General features: G+C 39.0%; 1 protein-coding gene across 1 annotated transcript in view; it reads right to left on the bottom strand.

Annotated features, from left to right (window-relative positions):
* Positions 1-23,085, bottom strand: part of obst-B (obstructor-B) — a 78,631-nt gene that overhangs the window by 15,847 nt on the left and 39,699 nt on the right. Inside the window, exons 3-4 of the mRNA XM_073967884.1 lie at positions 16,094-16,280; positions 7,168-7,286 (exon numbers count right to left, since the gene is read on the bottom strand). Coding sequence (XP_073823985.1) covers positions 7,168-7,286; positions 16,094-16,280 — 306 coding nt within the window. The remainder of the gene's footprint in view (positions 1-7,167; positions 7,287-16,093; positions 16,281-23,085) is intronic.

Below are 23,085 nucleotides of genomic sequence, written 5' to 3'. Positions count from 1 at the left end.
CAGGATGACATGACGAAACACCTTGTTGCAGTTCTCACGGCTGCGTTCTGGCAGATTCGAATATTATTCCATTGCGTTGCACATGTTTACGCCGCAGAGTGGTTCAGGAATCGATTTTCCTGGCCAAAAACACCAATTTTTTGTCGTCACCGACTGTTAATTTCTATATGGGGATCGATAGTAAAGATATTGAAACTAAGGAAACCAAAAAGTTTAGTCAAAATATTGGATGGTGTGGGCGTGGCGTGCTCCTAAAAACGACCGTTTTTTTTTTTTTGCAAATTTTGGAAAATACGTCATTTTTGCACATTTCTGTAGAAAGAAATAGCGGAAACTGTAACAGATATTGTGTTCATTGTATTTTTGTTAAGTTGGTAGGATTGTTGTCTTTAAGAGCCGTTTCCGTATTATTTACCGTAGCATTTCCACGAAGTGAGCTATTTTATTTTTCCTCAAGTACTAAATTTTAGTGAAATTGCAACTTTGGACTAGAACTTTTAGGAAACATCTTGGAACAATGTTCCGTCTTCACGGAATGATACCAGAAATTTTCCTCTTTCAGCCCATATATATTCTTGCACCGTCCCGATCCGTCCGTTTAACAATTTTTTTAAATTTTTTCAAATTACATGGGTAAAAATGTGTCTTTTTCCATACCATTTCCCATATAAATTATAGTTATATGAATTTTATGAAAACCCAAGGAGAATTTTTTTTAATTTTGGAAAAAAAATTATCGAAAAAAAAATTTTGAAAAAAAAAATCCAAAAAAATTTTTGTATTTTTGGGTTTGTTTATTGGTGTTTGACCTTTTTAAATTGTTAGAACATATGAAAAACTCAAAACACTGACCAGGAAAAAACGACCCTGAACCACTGTGCGCCGATTTATATTTTTACATGTGCTAACAGGGTTTCTTTATCTATACCCATGTGGTGCGGCTACTAGCGGCTTAAGGACCTTGTACCTACATCTAAGTATGTCTCCGATAGATGTTGCATTTGCGGACTACAGGAATATACTGTGAAATGTGACCTCGTAATCATGGAGTAGTTAGTGTCCGGAATTCTGTTGTCATCGACCATCGTAATCATGGAGTAGTAAGTGTTCGGAATTCTGTTGCCATCGCAGTCCTTGTGGTGAAGAGAGTGGCCAAAGATTTAGTGGAAGATAGTCGAGCAGCACCATCACTGCAGCAGCATTGTTCTAGTGTTGTGCTGTGCTTATGATACCCATGCTGATGAACGGCAACTGCCCGCTTTATTAAGCGGTTTTAGAATCATAATGTAATTCCGTCAACACCCAACACTTTGGCTGATTTAGCGTCCTAATGGCATGCGCAGCATCATCCATTGTAAGTTGAGATGTTTACTACTCTGCAGGAAATCAGATTTTAAGAGTGTTTTAACCGTTCCCGAGAATTAAATTATTCCGGTTTCAATGTTGCAACTCTTCAGATGATCACCGCCAAGCCTGCTAACTTCCACCTTCCACGACGAAGCTCATCAAGTTCTGTGGGGAAATTTGGTCTCACTTCGGATAATCGACCAGCAGGTAATAGTGTCCTTTCCAATATCCACATATCAGAAGGGTTAGACAGGTTTTTGAAGCGGTTATTGGTGAATTTTTTATCTAAGCGAATTAACCTTTCAATAATTGCAAAAAGTGCAGGGTTCAGATGTGTTACAGACGGGCGGCCTGCTGATGGAGACGATTGTAGGGAGATAGTCTGACCCAAGAGGAACGACAGGTTGCCAGGTATGGGGCATATTTTTTATTGCCGATTCCGAACGGGTGACGTAGGGGATGAATGATACCAAGCAACGGTCTTGACCGGCTTTAAGATGGCAAAGCCCAGGATTTATCTTGGTCCCTCTTTCATCTCAAGTGGACACTGACCTCCCCGTGGTGTCACCTGGGGAACTGCCTTTAACACCCGTTAAAAGTAGTGAGCTAACATGTGCCGCGCGTTCACCCATAAGAACGTTAAAAACTTGGGTTTGGGCGTCGGGTTAGTAACCCTCCCCTAGAAAAAACATTCTACTATGAAAAAACGAAAGAAAAGAAAAACAAACCCCTCTAAAGTTGACGAACCCCGCAAACGTTTTAAGGACCATGATCTGCGAATCTGCACCTGGAATGTTCGCACTCTTTATAGAGAAGGTGCAGTCTTCGCATTGGCAGACGTACTTGAAAAGTACAAGGCCGATATTACTGCCATACAGGAAATACGATGGATTGGGAAAAGCGTCACAACAACACCTAAAGGTGACGCACTGTATTATAGCTGCCATGACGTAAAGCATGAGTTTGGTTTGCGGATTCGTAGTTAATCGGACACTAAAACATCTGGTATCCAGCTTCACCCCAGTGAATGAAAAACTTGCTGCGATTCGAATAAAAGCTAAATTCTTCAACATCAGCTTTATTTGCGCTCATGCTCCCACTGAAGAAAAGGACGAACAGACCAAAGATATATTTTACGAGCGCTTAGAAGAAACATATGACCGTTGCCCTGCCCATGACATTAAAATCATTCTAGGCGATTTTTTTGCCAAAATTGGAAAGGAGAATATCTTTGGCCCAACAGTCGGGAAATTCAGTCTCCACAGTGAAACATCTGACAATGGTATGAAGCTGATAGACTTTGCAGCTGCAAAAAACATGGTAGTTAGCAGTACCAAATTTAATCATCTCGATATTCATAAGGGCACCTGGCTGTCTCCAGATCAAAGAACAAGTAATCAAATTGATCATGTTGTGATAGATGGAAGACATTCATCGAGCGTGTTGGATATACGTTGATTCGGACCACTCCCTTGTTGCAGCAAAGGTACGTACCCGTCTAAACGTTGCAAATAAAGCACGAACAGACACAACGCGGAAGGTGGACATCGAAACACAACAGATAGCCACAGCATATTCCACTCAACTAGCCTAATTGCTTAATGAGAGCACTCCTTGTCCCGATAACATAACAACACAATGGCAAAATATTCCCCATTTCATGCAAACAGCCGCAAAATCCATACTTGGATACCAGAGACCTCCACAAAGGAATTCATGGTATGACCAGAAGTGTCGTGCTGCTACCGAAGAGAAAAATGCGGCATATAGAGCTACCTTACAATCAGTAGCAAGGCGTAGAGCACCAGAGAGATATCGGGAAAAAAGGAGAGAAGAGAAACGGCTTTTCCACAAGGAAAAAGAGAAATGGAAAAGCGGGAGTGTGAAAAAATCGAGATGTACAGGAGCCAGAATGAAGTCCGAAAATTCTACCAAAGAGTGAAACATCAAACAGATGGCTTTGGTACAGGCACATCCTCCTGTAGAGACCAGCAAGGTAATCTGGTAACAGATACAGATAGCGTGCTCTGGATATAGAAGGAACATTTCTCCAATCTGCTGGTATCCAATACTAGCGAAAACGATGATACCACAGATCCAATCCCAGAAGATGGTATAGTGCTGTTTAAAACCGGAGGCGACGCGCTGATAAGGTGTATGAATCAGCTAGTTAGCACCATCTGACAGAAAGAACGCGTACCCGACGATTGGAACCTGAGCCCCGTCCACAAGAAAGGAGATAAGACTGTATGCTCCAACTATAGGGGCATAAGTCTTCTCCCTATTGCCTATAAGATAGTGTAAGGGATATTGTGCGAACGACTAAGCCAATGGTCAACGAAATAATTGGACCATACCAATGTGGCTTTAGACCTGGCAAGTACACCATTGGCCAGATATTTACCCTGCGGCAAATCCTGGAGAAGATCCAGGAGATGCAGATCGACACATATCACCTTTTTGTCGATTATAAAGCAGCATTCGACAGTCCCCTCCGATCAAAGGTATTCCATGCAATGTCTGAATTTGGTATTCCCGCAAAGCTCATCCGGCTTTGTAAGATGACTTTAACTGATACTAGGTCCTCAGTTAACATTGGAAAGAACCTCTCCGAACAGTTCAGTACCAAAAGAGGTTTCAGACAAGGAGAGAGCCTTTCGTGTGACCTATTCAACATTTTGCGAGATGCAAATGTCAAAAGAAATGGCACAATTTACACCAATAGTCACATGTTACTTGCTTATGCTGATGACATAGACATCATGGGACGAGCAGTGAAGGAAGTAACTGATACCTTTAGGAAGGTCGAAGCAGAATCTGCCAAAGTGGGTCTGGCGGTAAACGGCGAAAAAACCGAATTGATGGTGCCGACGCGCAATGCGTCCATAGAGCTCGGACCAACTGTGGAAGTTGGTACCTATAATTTTGAGGTAGTTAAAGACTTCGTCTACCTCGGCACTGCCATAAACACAACAAACAACATCAGTTGTGAAATAAGAAGAAGAATTGTATTGACCAACAGATGCTACTATGGTCTAAGTAAGCAATTTAAAAACAAAGCCACATCTCGTCAGAAAAAAATAACACTATACAAAACGCTGATACTACCCGTGCTAATGTATGGCTCCGAAGCATGGGTACTTGCACAAGCAGATAAGGAAGTGCATGGTGTGTTTGAGAGGAAAATTCTTCGAAAGATCTACGGGCCGATTTGAGTTGACGGTGAATATCGACGTCGTATGAACCACGAGCTATATAAGCTATACAAAGACATGAATATAGTTAAACGTATCGAGATGCAACGATTGCGTTGGCTAGGCCATATCATGAGAATGAGCGATGATGAACCCGCTAAAAAGGCGTATGAATACATGCCACATGGCGGTGCACGCAGAATCGGCAGGCCTAAGCTTCGATGGAGCATACAAGTGGATGAAGAAATGGAAAGGCGCGGTATTCCAAAAAGTCAAGCGAAAAACAGAGAGGAATGGAGATCTTTTCTTAGTTCGGTCTATGGAACAAATGTTCTGTAATGGGCCAACTAAGTAAGTAAGTAATAGTTTCACTATCTATAAGATAATGGCAACATAGGTCCAATATCTAGGAGATAATGGCAGTATAGTTTCACTGTCTATGAGATAATGCCCGTATTGGTCGATTATCTCTAAGATAATTTCGGTATTGGTCGATTATCAATAAGACAATGAGGAATATGTTTATTATCTGAGATAATGGTCGAATAGTTCATTACCTATGAGATAATGGCAGAAGAGTTTCATTAATTATGAATGAATGGTCATATAGATCCAATATCTATGATATACTGATCGTATAATCCATTTTATATGACAGAATGGATGTATAAACCCAATTTCTATGTGACAATGGTCGTATAGGTTATCTATTATCTATGAAATAAAGGTCGTATTTGTCCATTATCTATGAGAAAATGACCGTATAATCCACTATATAGGACCATTATCTGTGAGATAATGACCGCATAATCCATTATCTACGTCATACTGTGAATGTAGTTCCACTATGTATGATATATATGTCCAATATATGGTATATACATATGTCCGATATATCTGAGATAATGGTCGTATAAGTACACTGTCTATGAGATAAAAGGCGTAAAGGTCCATTATCTATGAAATAGTACGACCACTAGATGTATTATCTATGACATAATGGTGGTAAATGTCCATTTTCTATGAGATAATGCGCGTATAGTCCATTATGTACTAGTTAATGATCGTATAGTTCCATTATGTATGAGATAATGATCATATAGGTCCATTATCTAAGAGATAATGGTCATATAGGTCCATTAGCTAAGAGATAATGGCCATATAGGTCAATTATCAATAAGATAATCAATGAGATAATGACGGTATAGATCTATTATCTCTGAGATAATGGCAGTGTATGTCTATTGTCTCTGAAACAATAACCGTATAGGTTCATTATCTATGAGATAATGGACCTATACATTACATATGTGATAATGGCCGTATACGTCAATCATATATGACATAATGTTCGTATAGGCCCATTTTCGATCAGATAATGGGCGAATAGATCGATTATCTATCAGATAATGGGCGCATACATCCATTAGATATGAGCTAATAACTGCATAAGTCCATTATATATGAGATAATGTTCCATTATCTATGAAATATTAATCGTATAGGTCCATTATCTATGAGATAATAATCGTGTAGTTCGAATATCTATGAAATAATGTTTTTATAAGTCCAATATCATTAAGATAATGACAGTATAGTTCCATTATCTATGAGATAATGACCGTATCTCTCTGTGATAAGTTTATTATTTTTAAGACAATCGCGTTACATGCGTTATATCTAAGATAATGTTTCTATAACATATGCATATCTGAGAAAATTGCCTGTTACGTCCTCCATTTCTGAGGAAGTGACCATTGTCTTTGAGATGACGACCAATTTATTATTTATTACTATGACTATTACTTATCCGCAAGATAATGATTTCCAAGAACCGAAGAACATTTAATGAGAAGTTTCTTAACATTAAAGTTTCTTCGATTTCTTTCATTAAAATTTATTAAACTTCCTTGAATTCCTTGCGTACCTTAAAGGCATTCCATTGAATAAGCTGTTAATACCTTGCAAAAACTCTGAATTCATTATTGGCATCTTTTGTTCTACTTAAATTCTCTTCTGTCCGTCTGTTTGCCTGTTTGTTTCGGCTTCTTCGTTCACCCTCCGTACGCATTTAATAAAAAGTAATTGGCTTATTTAAGTTTCAATTAATATTGTAACTTTTCATGCTGTCAACCTTTACGATTAAATTCTTAATTAGCTAAACTAGGCAGACAAATAACTTACTTGCTGGCTTCGCCGCCCCATTTGCTGACAACAACGAAATTAAGATATTCGAACATACACACACTCATACACACAAAGTCGTTACGAACAAAAACAAAAACTTCATTTATATCTTAATGGTCTTTTTATCAGGATATTAAAGAGGAAACCCCAAAAATTAAAATGGACATTTTGAATAGTTTTGTGGTCAATAGGCATCAGTTAAGTGTGTCACATACTAAAGGGAACCGGAAGAGAGGCAACACAGCTAAAGAAGAACAACAGAATTTCCTTGGGATTTAATTGCTTACTGCTTGGTGATTATTCGAAAAGCCAATAAGTCAATTGAAGTGTTTAAAACTACCCCCACAACCTTTTTCTTCTGCTTATGTCGATGAAAGAAGAACTCGAAGATTACATTTAAACGTCTTTAGTTTACAGATAATATTAAAAGAGTACTTACGCAATTTAGGACGTTTCGAACAGTCAATATTGTAGGGCAAATCACATTTCTCTTCATGGCTGCTGTAGTCATTGAAAACCATACCATCAGCACATAATTTCTCTGTAGCTACACCATCACTGTGTGTGTAACATAAGTTGCCGGAAGACGAAGAAGATTGAAAAGAAAGAAAATAAATGAAACATAAAAACAAATCATTATAAATTGAGTTACAAAACATATTCATATGTATTAGAGTTGTTAAATCTAGTGAACTAGTTCAGTACCATAGTTCGTTTGCGTATGATTTATTTTATTAAAACAAAGAGATAATATAACTCATTCGCAGTTCGTTCATGGAAACAACCGGTGTCCACTGAACTATATTTTGAACTAGGTCGTTCAAACGAACTAGATTTTAACAACTCTAATATGTATGAATTACAATATTAGGGTGGGGATAGAAATTTTTAATTTGAAAAAAATTTCAATATGTCCCTACTCATAAGGATAAGATTATCAGGATCAAAGGTTTATTGAATTTGAGAAAAGTCCATTACTCCTTAGGCAAGGACCTGTACGGAACATTATTTCGGAGATAAGAATCGGTGGGACAGTTGCTTTGAAGATAAGGGTTTGTGAGGACCATAGTTTTGGAGATAATAGTATTTGAGATAAGAGTCAGTCAGGAGATAAGAGCCGGTCAGGAAAATTATCTCTGAGATAAGGGCCGGACAGAACAATTATCTCTGAGATAAGGGCCGGTCAGGACCATTATCTCTTAGATAAGGGCCGGTCAGTGAGATAAGAGCCGGTCAGGACATTTATCTCTGAGATAAGAGCCAATCAGGACCATTGTCTCGGAGATAAGGGCCGGTCAGAACCATTATCTCTGAGATAACAGCCGGTCAGGACAATTATCTCTGAGATAATAACGGTTTAGAACCATTATCTCTGAGATAATAACGGTTTAGAACCATTATCTCTGAGATAATAACGGTTTAGGACCATTATCTCTGAGATAAGAGCCGGTCAGGACATTTATCTCTGAGATAAGAACCGGTCAGGACCATTATCTCTGACATAAAGGCCGGTCAGCACCATTATCTCTGAGACAAAGGCCGGTCAGTACCATTATCTCTGAGATAAGGGCCGTTTAGGAACATTATCCGGTCACAACCATTATCTCCGAGATAAGGGCTAGTCAGGACCATTATCTCTGAGATAAGGACCGGCCAGTACCATTATCTCTGAGATAAGAGCCGGTCAGAACCATTATCTCTGAGATAAGGGCCTGTCAGGACCATTACCTCTAAGATAAGGGCCGTTCAGGGCCATTATCTCCGAGATAAGGGCCGGTCAGGACCATTATCTCCGAGATAAGGGCCGTTCAGGACCATTATCTCTGAGATAAGGGCCACATAGGACCATTATCTCTAAGATAAGGGCCGATCAGGAACATTATCTCTGAGATAAGGGCCACTTAGGACCATTATCTCTAAGATAAGGACCTCTCGATCAGTACCATTATCTCCGAGATAAGGGCCGATCAGGAACATTATCTCTGAGATAAGAGTCGGTCAGGACCGTTATCTCTGAGATAAGAGTCGCTCAGGACCATGATTTCTGAGATAAGAGCCGGTCAGTGAGATAAGAGCCGGTCAGGACATTTATCTCTGAGATAAGAGCCAATCAGGACCATTGTCTCGGAGATAAGGGCCGGTCAGTACCATTATCTCTGATATAACAGCCGGTCAGGACCATTATCTCTGAGATAAGGGCCGGTAAGGACAATTATCTCTGAGATAATAACGGTTTAGAACCATTATCTCTGAGATAATAACGGTTTAGGACCATTATCTCTGAGATAAGAGTCGGTCAGGACATTTATCTCTGAGATAAGGGCCGGTCAGGACCATTATCTCTGACATAAAGGCCGGTCAGGACCATTATCTCTGAGGCAAAGGCCGGTCAGTACCATTATCTCTGAGATAAGGGCCGTTTAGGAACATTATCCGGTCACAACCATTATCTCCGAGATAAGGGCCAGTCAGGACCATTGTCTCGGAGATAAGGGCCGGTCAGTACCATTATCTCTGATATAACAGCCGGTCAGTACCATTATCTCTGAGATAAGAGCCGGTCAGAACCATTATCTCTGAGATAAGGGCCTGTCAGGACCATTACCTCTAAGATAAGGGCCGTTCAGGGCCATTATCTCCGAGATAAGGGCCGGTCAGGACCATTATCTCCGAGATAAGGGCCGTTCAGGACCATTATCTCTGAGATAAGGGCCACTTAGGACCATTATCTCTAAGATAAGGGCCGATCAGGAACATTATCTCTGAGATAAGGGCCAGTCAGGGCCATTATCTCTGAGATAAGCGCCGGTTAGGACCATTATCTCTGAGATAAGGGACGGTTAGGACTATTATGTCTGAGGTAAGTGCCAGTCGGGACCTCGGAGATAAGGGCAGGTCAGTACCATTATCTTTGAGATAATGGTCGGTCAGGGCCATTATCTCTGAGATATGACCAGTCAGGACCATTATCTCTAAGATTAGGGCCGGTCAGGGCCATTAACTCTGTGATAAGGACCGATCAGGAACATTATCTCTGAGATAAGGGCCACTTAGGACCATTATCTCTAAGATAAGGACCTCTCGATCAGTACCATTATCTCTGAGATAAGGGCCAGTCAGGGCCATTATCTCTGAGATAAGCGCCGGTTAGGACCATTATCTCTGAGATAAGGGACGGTTAGGACTATTATGTCTGAGGTAAGTGCCAGTCGGGACCTCGGAGATAAGGGCCGGTCAGTACCATTATCTTTGAGATAATGGCCGGTCAGGACCATTATCTCTGAGATAAGGCCGGTTAGGACCATGATTTCTGAGATAAGAGTCGGTCAGAACCATTATCTCCGAGATAAGGGACAGTCAGGACCATTATCTCTGAGATAAGGGCCGTTCAGGACCATTATCTGTGAGATGAGGGCCGATCAGGACTATTATCTATGAGATAAGGGCCAGTCTGGACTATTATCTCTGAGATAGGAGTATGTCAGGACCATCATCTCTGAGATAAGAGCCGGTCAGTACCATTATCTCTGAGATAAGGGCCTGTCAGGACCATTACCTCTAAGATAAGGGCCGTTCAGGGCCATTATCTCCGAGATAAGGGCCGATCAGGAACATTATCTCTGAGATAAGGGCCGATCAGGACCGTTATCTCTGAGATAAGAGTCGGTAAGGACCGTTATCTCTGAGATAAGAGTCTGTCAGGACGATGATTTCTGAGATAAGAGCCGGTCAGAACCATTATCTCCGAGATAAGGGCCGGTCAGGACCATTATCTCCGAGATAAGGGCCGATCAGGAACATTATCTCTGAGATAAGGGCCGGTTAGGACCATGATTTCTGAGATAAGAGCCGGTCACAACCATTATCTCCGAGATAAGGGCCAGTCAGGACCATTATCTCCGAGATAAGGGCCGTTCAGGACCATTATCTGTGAGATGAGGGCCGATCAGGACCATTATCTATGAGATAAGGGCCAGTCTGGACCATTATCTCTGAGATAAGAGTCTGTCAGGACCATTATCTCTGAGAAAAGGGCCGATCAGGACCATTATCTCTGAGATAAAGGTCGGTCAGGAAAATGATCTCTGAGATAAGGGCTGGTCAGGACCATTATCTCTCAGATAAGGGCAGATCAGGAACATTTTCTCTTAGATAAGGGCCACTCAGGACCATTATCTCTAACATAAGGGCCGGTCAGGGCCATTACCTCTAGAATAAGGGCCGGTCAGGACCATTATCTCTGAGATAAGGGCCAGTCAGGACCATTATCTCTGAGCAAAGTTCCGGTCGGTAAGATTATCTCTGAGATAAGGGCAGGTCAGGGGCATTGGCTCCAAGATAAGAGCCGATCAGGGTCATTGTCTCTGAGATAAGGGCGGGTCAGGACAATTGTATCCGAAATTAGGGTCGGTTAGGACCACTGTATTTGAAATTGTAGACGGTCAGGACGATTCCCCCTGAGATGAAGTCAGGTCTGGACAATTGTCTTCGCTATAAGAGTCAGTCCGAACCATTGTCTGTGAAATTTGGGGCTGGTCAGGACAATTTTATCTGATATCAGGCCTGTCAGGACCAGAACCAAGAACATTCTTTGTATCTGGTATAAGGGTCGGTCAGGACCATTGTCTCTGCGAAAAATACAGGTGAAGATCATTGTCGAAGGGAAATGTCTGCAAGGACCATTTCGTATTTCTTCAGACTTATTGCCACGGAAATATGGGCCAATGAGAACCGTCGTCCATGAGAAAAGACACACCAGGACCAAAATTTCTGAAATAGGAGCCGGAAAAACCATTGTCTCGAACATAATGGCTCTTTGCTTATATCACTTATTACAATTTTCCCCCACCCACCACTTTTATCATCTCTTATGTTCATAACATTCTTGTCATATAATTTTCAGTGCGAAAAAAAGTCTTAACATTCAACCTAATACAAACATGTATAACCGGATGCAAACCTTCCTTTTGTGTTTTCAAATAACTCTTCATAGAGAACGGGAACACTAAGTTAGCCTTCCCGTAAGAAGTTATTTTGTTTATTTTTTTTCTATTCAGTGGCAGGTAACAACAAGTACTTAGCCATTAACCTTGTGCTCAAACTCCTCCAGACCACACAACGCTAACAAGTAAAAGCAACAAAACAACAACAACCATATCCAATGTAACCATTGACGATGAGGCCCAAAGGGCTTTAAGATAAATGAAGATTCAAAAGGTAATATAACATTTAATTGAGTGTTCCTCTTATTTAAGATTTGCCACAAGGGGAATATCCTTAATGTGTTTTTTTGCTTTGTGCGAAGTTCAAAGTAAACCCCCCCCTCCTCCACCCCTCACTCCTCCACAACACTATCGCACTCTTCTTATATGTTTTTTCCCTAGATAAATTCGTGGTTGATTTGTATTTGTATTTGGTGCTCGAATGTATTTGCGGGTGTGTACATTTCTAATGATTGGTTTGGTACTTTTGGTTTTGTCACAGGACATTAAGGAGTGCTTTGGGATATAGCGCAGTAACGGTAGTAGAAGTAGTTGAGATTATTTTTTTTGCACATAAATTCACACACACCACGACAGTAATGGTCCTCAACGAGGGAATTCCCAATATATGGAGCATGAATGCAAGCAAGAGGTGTTCTGTGGTTGTGATAACCTTAATTTAGAGTGCCACCTTACCACGAGTCGAGTATATGTATGTCGTTGTCGGAAATGTAGTGCTAAAATAATTATTTACATTAAGTGTCACATATAATTGATATTAAATTGTGGCGGTGTCAAATGTTAATATCCGGGGTCAGGGGAATTGAAATTGAGATCAAAATTTATTTCCTTTGAATATTTGGGGAGATGGGGGAAATTCAACAAAAGATTGATTGCAATGTCATTGTAAACATAAAGTAATTGCAGTTTGTTATTGATGACATATTGAAGCGGAGTTGAGTGGGGTGAATGGAAGGAAAGTAGAAGAAATGTAGAATAAACCACAGTTACATTAAGACTGCTTAGTAAAAAAAAAATAATGCTTTTATGTACCTATTGCAAGACAAGTAAGGAATATCATCTCCGATATTATAGACAGCTATTATTATTATTTCAGGAAATATGGTCAGTCAGGCCCTTTATCGCAGTGGTGATAACCATATAAACCATTATCACTGCAAAGTTTAACTAAAACGGTCAGCTAAAAACTTGAAAATACCACGAAATTTCAATGCATTACAAACGGAAAAACAAACTTGTGGACCCAAAACGTTGGCCCTGAATCTCTAAAATAATCCACAACAAACGTTTGGGGGACATTATATGTGCCGTTGGTTTCAAAGGCGTTAGGAAAACGCTTAAACATACTGTTATGGTGACAACATCTTTGAGACCCAAGGCTATCGGTAAAACGAAGAATGTAATATTTTCTTCTGTGTTGATAACTCAGAATCCCGTAAAGGAAAGAAAGCTTATACTAAGATATATCAATAGCGGAGCAAATTGCTAGTTCATGTTTTTCTTCCCACGGGGCCACATACCAAGAAGACTCAACAGGCTCCATACCAAAGGGCAACGTTGAATCTCTCAAATAATCCGCAACAAAAATATTGAGTTTATTTTATTAGGTGGTGTGCCGATCGTAATCGAACACATCCGGGAAGAGATTATTGCCACCGCTGGTCATTACTATGGGGGACATTTGACCTATTTGGTTATTATATTCGATACCCTGATCTGTGTTAGTGAGAATGGCTGGCCCCAATGTACAAGACAATAATTCTACTGGATAATATCTCCGAGATAATGAACCCTAATGAACTGTTATCCCCGACAAAAGTTGAGATGACTGAACATAGACTCCAAGCTATTTTCCACGATATGATGACCTCACTAGTCACTATGTCCACTACTATCTCTCTCCGGGATAAAAAAGTTGACTGAATATTATATCCATTGTAATGTATCTGTCTGTCTGATCCTGAGAAAGTTTTAAGGGCCACAACCTCTGTATAAAAGACCTGACCATTTGTTTTTCGAAATTACGGTTCTGAATGCCTATTATCTCCTCAATAATCTCCATTATTTCCTCAATAACGTTTAAATTCCCGTTATCATCGACATTATCTGACCATTATCACCCAAATAATGTTACGGGACTGAACAGTATCTTGGTGAATGAAGTGGACCTGTGGACTTGCCATTTTATTAATGGATACTCCCACGGAGTTCCGTTATCTCTGAGACAATGACCCTGAGTGGCTATTATCTTCACTATAATGTACATGATTGACCATTATGTTTGTACAAATTTACCTGGCTGGCCTTAATCTCTGCGAGTATTAGCATTACTTCTGAGACAGTCGACCTGAGTGGCCATTATCTCTAAATTTGTAATTGACCATTATGTCTGTAATAATAGAATGGACCTTATAGGTCGTTATCTGCTAGCTAAAATGTCTACAGTTGTAAAATTCCTGTCTACTTATTATCTCTGAGGTAATGAACTTGACTGACCATTATCTCGGAAATAAGGGACCTGGCTGGCCATTATCTCGGGTGATACATTTCTAGAAATAAGTAACCTGAGTGAGTCCTTATATCAGGTCTAGATATGACTGCTATTTTTTTCCTTTATCTATTCCGAGAAAATAGATCTGGATAAATATTATCTTCGACATAGTTGAATGACTAACTATTACATGAGATAAAGGTTCTTTCTGACTGACTAATATCTATGAGATAATATTTCTGACTGTTTGAGATAATGTTTCCGATTTGTCTGAGGTGATCAATACATACATATAAACTATTAGGCAATTATCCTTATAGGTAATATATTTTAAGGGCAGATTCTGAACGTGAACCAAATTTTTCCACAATAAGGCCGGTCAGCCGTTCGATATAGAACTCAATAATGTCTCAGCCCAATTTCAGTTCAATGATATTTTAATACCACATATTCTATCTTAACTATATCCCAGTGGGAAAATTAGAAGCAATGGTGAACGAGAAGATAATGCAGAAACACTATGGTTTATTGATTCCAGAATACATTATTGTTAACACGGAACATGCCCTGGGAAAATAATGCATTCTTTTCTTTAGTCCAGAAGAAATAAATGTGTAATCTACGAATTGTCTGTGTACTGATTCCATTCCCATTGGATTTGGGAATATAGTGGGTAATTAATGGGCAATTTTTTGGTCATTTGCACTCCTTTCTCGAATACAAAGGTAATACATTCCCCATTTTCCCACTGGGCTGTTACTCTCTCTCTCTTCCTCTCAATTATCATTACCCAGTGGGAAAATTGGGAACATATTACATTGAAAATAAATTTATTAACGCATTATAAGCAATACGTTCCAAAACGTATCCGTAAGAATCGAGAAAAGAATATAATTGGACAAAAAGTTAAATTATTAAATATATTATAGAAGATACGTTATATAATATACCGTAAAGTATCGAACGAGTAATTCCACTTGACAAAAAATTCATATTAATTACCTCTTACATTCCCACTGGATACGACAAGGGAATGCAATGTTTCTTTTGTTATTTTTTTTTATTTTTTTTGTAATCCCGTTATCTGCCGACGCCTTTAAGTCGCAGCATAAATTTGCCAGTTTTGTTTGTGTCGTGTAACAATAAAGACGTAATTTTGTAAAAAAAAATGTAATTAACTATTTTAAGCTCTGTTCCAGAACTAAAAAGTTTTTACAATTTTTACCACTTTTACACATTTTGCGTTCCCGTACACAAAATTTATATGAAAATCGTTTACGACTTTTACCACTTTATAAAGTACGGGAACAGGCCATTAATTTCTGTTTTTAATGAATGAATATGAATATTCTTTTTTTTGTATTCTATGAATACTTTTTTAACTACATAAAATCCTTTGGTCTGTTCCTTTACTTTTGAAAATGGTAAAACCGGCAAAAGTAGCGAAAGTTGTGAACTGCTCTCATACGAATTGTGTGGTGTCAGAAGTAAAGGAACGCTTTTCGAGTAAAAAGTGGTAAAACTTCAAGATTCTTGCACGTAAATGAACAGAGCTCTTATATTTCTAAATATAAATAAAAAATTAATTAAAATTAATGGTTTTCTATTTTAATGCAATGAATTACTTAAGGCATGCGGGGGAATAAATTATTTATAAAAAGAGAATACATACATAATACGATGCATTCCAGTATATGAATTCCATTACCCATTGATTACACGATGCTTTCTATGGATACTATAAAGGAATATATTATTTTCCTAGGACACGCACCGTGTTACGAATAATGTATTCGGTAATCAATAAATCATAGTGGCTCTGTATTACCCGTTCGATTCCCATCGATTACATTTTCCCACTGGGTACTTACACACATGCATAGTATTTGTCACATTGTTCAGAATCGGGGAAGAAACCATCAGATTCAGGACATTGTTCGGTGGGTACATAATCATCTTGAGATGCTGGTGGTTCGGTGGCATGTTTGGGGAGATGACGTTGAGACTTTGGATAGCTGGGACCAGCTTTGAAACCGGGACGTTGGGCCAATGTACAGCCTGAAATTAAAAAAATTGAAACAAAATGAAAACATGAAATAAATAAAAATATAGAGTTTAATCTTGTGTGGAATTATATAATAATTATTTGGTCTATTGCAAAAATCGGTCAAAATTAGAATAAGAATAGAAATGTTAAATAAATTTGCAACACTGTTCCAGAGGGGAAATACTTAAATCATTTCTGGTAAAGGAATAAAGAAATTTCCGAACCCTATTTGAAATATATGGTACTTGTCCTTCATTAATTTACCAGAAATACCTTAAACAGGAATCCACACCATATTTACTTTTGCATACTTTAGGGAGGTATTACATATTGTGTGAGTGTTGCAGGGATGACCAATTGTTCCCGAATTTGGCGACGCTGGAGTGGTGTGAGGCAAAGTTTTTCAGTTAGATAAATTTGAAAATATTTTATTGATAATTACAAAATTTTCTCGGCCAATGCCGTTAATTCGGTAGTCGATTAGTTGCAGCTCTACTACATGATTTCCATTGCAAATGATTTCGAAGAAGTAAAAAAGCTTTTGTTACAGCCAAGGTTGCATGCGAAAAAGAAAAAGTAAATTTATCAAATATGATATTCCATGAACACTGTTTGTGGCACACAAAGTTATTCCGTCACTCTCAACATTGTAAATAAGCAAAACGTTCATTACACGGAAAGAAAACAAAACAAGTAAGAACGGCGTTAAGTTCGGCCGGGCCGAACTTGTTATACCCTCCAGTAGAAGTGCGCTTCTATGGGGATATAGGAAGACGTGGACCTATACTGATAATGCTCTTCTGGAATATTTTATAACTCTTGGAAGACGAAATAACGAATTTCAGTCATTTCGGTTGGATATTGACGTCACAATCTTCAGTATTACGAAAATCGGGAGGTACCGTTCTATGGGGGCTATATCGAAACGTGGACCTATACCAACGAATTTTAGTCAGAAATGAGGCAATATTAAAGCGTGGACCTGTACAGACATATTTCTGGCAAACAGTTTTATATCACATTGAAGACTAAATACCAAATTTCAGGCATTTTGGTGGAATATTGAAGCACAACCTTCCAAATACGAAAAATCGGGAGGTGCCTTTCCATGGGGGCTATATGAAGGCGTGGACCTATACCGACAAATTTAAAGGGGAAGTTTGAGTACCCCCAACGAAGTCTAAATACCAAATTTCAGCCATTTCGGTGGAATATTGAGGCCACAAGGTTCACAATACCGAAAATCGGGAGGTACCGTTCTATGGGCGCTACATGAAGGAATGGACCGATACCGACAAAGTTCTGGGGGAAAGTTTTATACTACCAACGTAGACTAAGTACCAAAGTTTAGCCATTTCGGTGTGATAATGAATCTAAAACCTTCAAAATGCCGAAAATCGGGAGGTACCGTTCGATATTGAATATCGGAAAAAGGTGGGGATCCATACCGACAAAATTCTGGGGGAAAGTTGTATACCCCTAAAGAAGACTACGTACCAAATTTCAGCCATTTTGGTAGGATAATGAAGCTAAAACCTTCAAAATACCGAAAATCTTGAGGTACCGTTCTATGGGGGCTATATGAAGGTGCGGACCGATACCGAAAAAATTCTGGGGGAAAGTTTTATACCCCTAAAGAAGACTACGTACCAAATTTCAGCCACTTTTGTAGGATAATGAAGCTAAAACCTTAAATATACCGAAAATGGGGAGGTACCGTTCTATGGTGGCTATATGAAGGTGTGGACCGATACCGACAAAATTCTGGGGGAAAGTTGTATACCCCTAAGGAACAATACGTACCAATTTGCAGCCATTTTTGTAGGATAATGAAGCTAAAACCTTAAAAATACCGAAAATCGGGAGGTACCGTTCTATGGGGGCTATATGAAGGTGTGGACCGATACCGAAAAAATTCTGGGGGAAAGTTTTATACCCCTAAAGAAGACTACATACCAAATTTCAGCCATTTTGGTAGGATAATGAAGCTAAAACCTTAAAAATACCGAAAATCGGGAGGTGTGGACCGATACCGACAAAATTCTGGGGGAAAGTTTTATACCCCTAAGGAAGAATACGTACCAATTTTCAGCCATTTTTGTAGGATAATGAAGCTAAAACCTTAAAAATACCGAAAATCGGGAGGTACCGTTCTATGGGGGCTATATGAAAGTGTAAACCGATACCGAAAAAATTCTGGGGGAAAGTTTTATACCCCTAAAGAAGACTACATACCAAATTTCAGCCATTTTGGTAGAATAATGAAGCTAAAACCTGAAAATACCGAAAATCGGGAGGTACCGTTCTATGGGGGCTATATGAAGGTGTGGACCGATACCGACAAAATTCTGGGGGAAAGTTTTATACCCCTAAATAAGACTACGTACCAAATTTCAGCCATATCGATATCGAAAATCGGGAGGTAAGGAAGAAAAATTTGTAGGATAATGAAGCTAAACCCTTCAAAATACCGAAATATGAAGGTGTAGACCGATACCGAAAAAAATCTGGGGGAAAGTTTTGTACCCCTAAAGAAGACTACGTACCAAATTTCAGCCATTTTGATAGGATAATGAAACTAAAACCTTAAAAATACCGAAAATCGGGAGGTACCGTTCTATGGGGGCTGTATGAAGGTGTGGACCGATACCGACAAAATTTTGGGGGAAAGTTTTATACCCCCAAAGAAGACTACATACCAAATTTCAGCCATTTTTTGGTAGGATAATGAAGCTAAATCCTTAAAAATACCGAAAATCGGGAGGTACCGTTCTATGGGGGCTATATCAAAACGTGGACCGATTTATCCCATTTTCAATACCAACCATCCTGCAAGTAATAAAAACTTCTGTACCAAATTTTGACTTTCTATCTTTAAAATTGCGAGCTGTATCTTGATTTCAACAGACAGACGGACGGACTGACGGACGGACATGGTCAAATCGACATAGAATTTTATGCTCATCAATAATATATATACTTTATAGGGTCTCCGACGAATATTTCGATGTGTTACAAACGGAATGACAAATTTAATTATACCCTCCATATGGTGGAGGGTATAAAAATACTTCATACCGCACTTAAGGCAAAGTGGACACTAGCATTCAATAGCTCATTCATGACATTTGTCAGAAGTCTTAAAGACTCTTCAACTCAGATCGATGTTACAATTGAGAATTTTGACAAATTCTCCTTTTACAAAATTGATCGAAAAATCCAAAAATTTTAGATTCTTGCAGATTCTGGAACAGAGCAAATATGTTTAACAAAAAATTGTAACCACAAATCACTGTCACATTTCTTTCGGTGTATTCTCCACAGTCACGTTATTTATTATTTATTAAAAATAAGCAATATAAAAATGATATCGAAAAAACAGCGCTCAGAAAAAAAATAAAAAACGCTCAAATATCAGTATGTCAGTTTATATAAACAGTAACATGTTTTGCTACCACCGACATTGTCATAGATTGTTGCTAGTTTTATATATTTTGTGTTAGAGTGCCATATTAGGAAGCAACACTACATATTTCATTGTTCGAAAACTTTGTTGTAAAAGTGAGGTTGTGTAAGGAAAATGTACTAATTTTAAAAGTGATAAATATTGAATGTCTAGGAAATTGAGATTTCAAGTGGACGAGGCTCTAGCCTAAGGTTGTAGAAGATTCTGCTACCAGCCATGTATGTTAAATTCTTTATGATATAGCTGAACATATCCCGTTGTCCCTTAGGTCATATCTATGGGAAGTTTTGTGCTTCATTAAATATTTCAAAATATTTTCTTAACTTCCCACTAACGACTTAATCCACTTAACCTTTACTTCCAAATATAAAATATTTATTATATATTTTCTTTTTATTGCAACCAACCAAGGTCTCGAGAACTCCCATGATATCATTGTGTGTTGAAATTTCATGTTGTTGCTGCTGCACACAAAAACCAATTTCTTCGAAATAACATGGCATCGAAATAGTAAAGACAGAATGATTCTTTTCACTTTTCCACAGCATTTGAATTGGAAAAAAGAAGTTACAGTTTGACACATTGAATTTGATTTTAAACGTATTGACCATTTTTCAATTATATTTAGTGACACTTCAATAAAATCAAGGAAGAGAGACTCCACACAATAAATAGTTCTTACAAAGTGTGTAATTAAAGTTGTACGCTGGAGACTTTTGTGTAGAACAGAATTATAATTGACATATCTATAAATTAATTAAAAATCATTTCAAATATTTGTTAAGATTGAGAAAATTAAATGTATTGAATATACATATATTGTTTCAAGATTGTCGTGATAGGATGGGTGACATTTTTAAGAATTTTTTGAAGTACTTTTTATTATAAGAAAGTTATTGAGTATTAAGGATTTTGATTTCATTGTTTCACTGCTGATGTGAGATAAGGTAGGATTTTTTAAATTTACACTAGAAAGTTACGAAAAGCTCTAAAATATACTAAACGTACAATTTTACCTTTGCATTGGGCGCCACCGTGGTATAATGGCAAACACGTTCGCCATGCAGTCAGAAAGTTTGCGGTTTAATCCCCGGCCAGAACATGTAAATTTTCGGCAATGGGAAATTTCCTCTGTGTAATGTTGGTCTACATTTCCGGAGTATATGAGCCATGAAAAATTTATCTACGAGTGATGTCGTAAGACAAGCCGTTCAGACTCGGTGATAAAAAGTAGATACATATCATTGATCCAATATTATTCAGCTTGCACTCATTGATATGAGAGAAGTATCCCTTGTCCCTTCGGTTAAAACTAATAACTGTGATACCAATTGGTATTGGGTGGACTAATAGAGTTAAAATTCTAAAATATATGGCCTGTTTCACTAAGACGATTCGAATTCAAATTTGTTCGAACTACTATTAAACTTTTTTTTTTGAAAAATATTTGATTCATTTTTGTTTTCAATCAAATTAAAATATAGGTGTGGTTGTTGTAAATGTATTTGAAATGTTTGTATGTTCGTTATTCTACTTAATCTAGCTCTAGGTCTATCTTAAGTTCTAGGAATGTGGCTGCTTCGATGGATATAACCACAAATCTGCTGGAGTTAGTAATTTAGGCTTGGCAGGGCAGCTGAAAAGGTGTAGTGTGTCCTTGTCATCCATCCTTGCCCTATAGGAATTCACATTGCTGCAGCATCTGGTTGTCGTGCCAGCTGACGCTCCTCAGCAAAGATAGACGGGGGATGTTCTCCGATAGTTGAATATGGCATCTGCGACTGCATCCACGTGAATGCTATTTAAACGTGCTTGAGAGGCTTGTTGATCTAGGGATTCTCTCTTGTAACGTTGGACTTCTCTTTCTAAATCATGGAAATCCCTCCTGACATTCCTGGGCCGGAGGTCCAATCCACCATATGGTGATTGGAATGGTTCTCACTGTAACATCCGAGCAAGTACTGCAACGAAAGCATGCACGATTCTTTGTCTAATCATGTATATGGTCCACTGTAAAGGAGGCACCCTGTATCAGTTCTCAGGACAGAATTTTGACAGGTTTACAGACCGACCTATTACATTATCAACAAAGTTTCTTTATCTGCACCCCAAATGCTGCCGGCTAGGGACATGAGCATATTGTTTCTACATCTCAACTTGTCGCAGATAGTTATGGCATGCGCGGATGACATGAACATGCTGTCGAATGTGGCCCTAGAATGGAGTAATTTGTGGTCGGAATTCTGCTACCATTGACCATTACAATTAACTAAGTGCTCACCTCTACAGTCAATGTGGTGAACAGACTGGTTGGTTATAGTGACGAATATTTGCATATTCCTCGCCTGGAAAAGTTGGCTAGACCAGTAAAATAGTAGTTCAGCTTTTCACAAATGACATCAGGAAATATATCTGACGCCAAGACCGTACAATCATCCGTATAGGTTACGATTTGAATGCCGTCTGGAAGGGGCGGAATACAGGAGAGGTTGAGGATAAAAAGTTCCGGAGATATCACCCCACCTTGGGGATCTTCCTGTTTTACTTTACGGGGCTTGGACTTCTAATTCCCGAATTCCTCATACGACTTGCGTCCACACATATAATTGATTATCCAGCGTTTCAAACTTGGCCGGAGGGTAGTCTGCTCAATATCCTCAAGCAGCGTGGAGTATTTGACAGTATCACAGGCTTTTGATAAGTTCAGCACCATCAACACAGCCCTATCGCACGGCTTGTTCCAGTTGAGTTGTCAAATAATGGCGTTCAGCGCTGCTGTCGTGATGAGCTGCTTGCGGAACCCATGCTGATTATCGGCAACTCAATAGCTATTTCTGATGTTGGGGGGACTTAAGCCTCAAGGGTCTTAGCTATGGTCGAAAAAAAAAAACGAAATCAGTCTGTACGATTCACCTTTGCTGGCATCCTTGCATGGTTTCAGTAGCTGGGCCATCCTGCCTATTTTCCAGACTTGGCTAACGATGTGGATGGCTAGCGACAGGTTACCATGGAAATTCCATCAGGGCCAAACGCTTTGGATGATTTAGCGTTGCTGATGACATCCGCAACATCAACCATTGTAAATTGTGGTGGTTCATCCTCGACAGGTAGAGATCTAATGCGACGTAGTACTCTTCACTTTGCCCTGTGACAAACTGTCAATTGAAATAACTTGCGCACCTCTTTGGATCAGACAGCGCAATGCCGTCAAACGTTACTGAGGTCCTATCTCTTTCTTTCTTAGAGTGACTTGTTCCGCTTATGCTCACCGACCAACCTGTTAACTTCCAGTATCAGCTACCTGGCTCTGGGGTTGGCACAACGAAGTTCATCACGCTCTTTTGCTAATT

The sequence above is a fragment of the Musca autumnalis genome, unplaced genomic scaffold, assembly GCF_047663935.1.
Source record: "Musca autumnalis isolate F117 unplaced genomic scaffold, ASM4766393v1 scaffold_2, whole genome shotgun sequence".
NCBI classification, from domain to species: domain Eukaryota; kingdom Metazoa; phylum Arthropoda; class Insecta; order Diptera; family Muscidae; genus Musca; species Musca autumnalis.
This window is presented reverse-complemented; position numbering and strand designations above follow the sequence as displayed.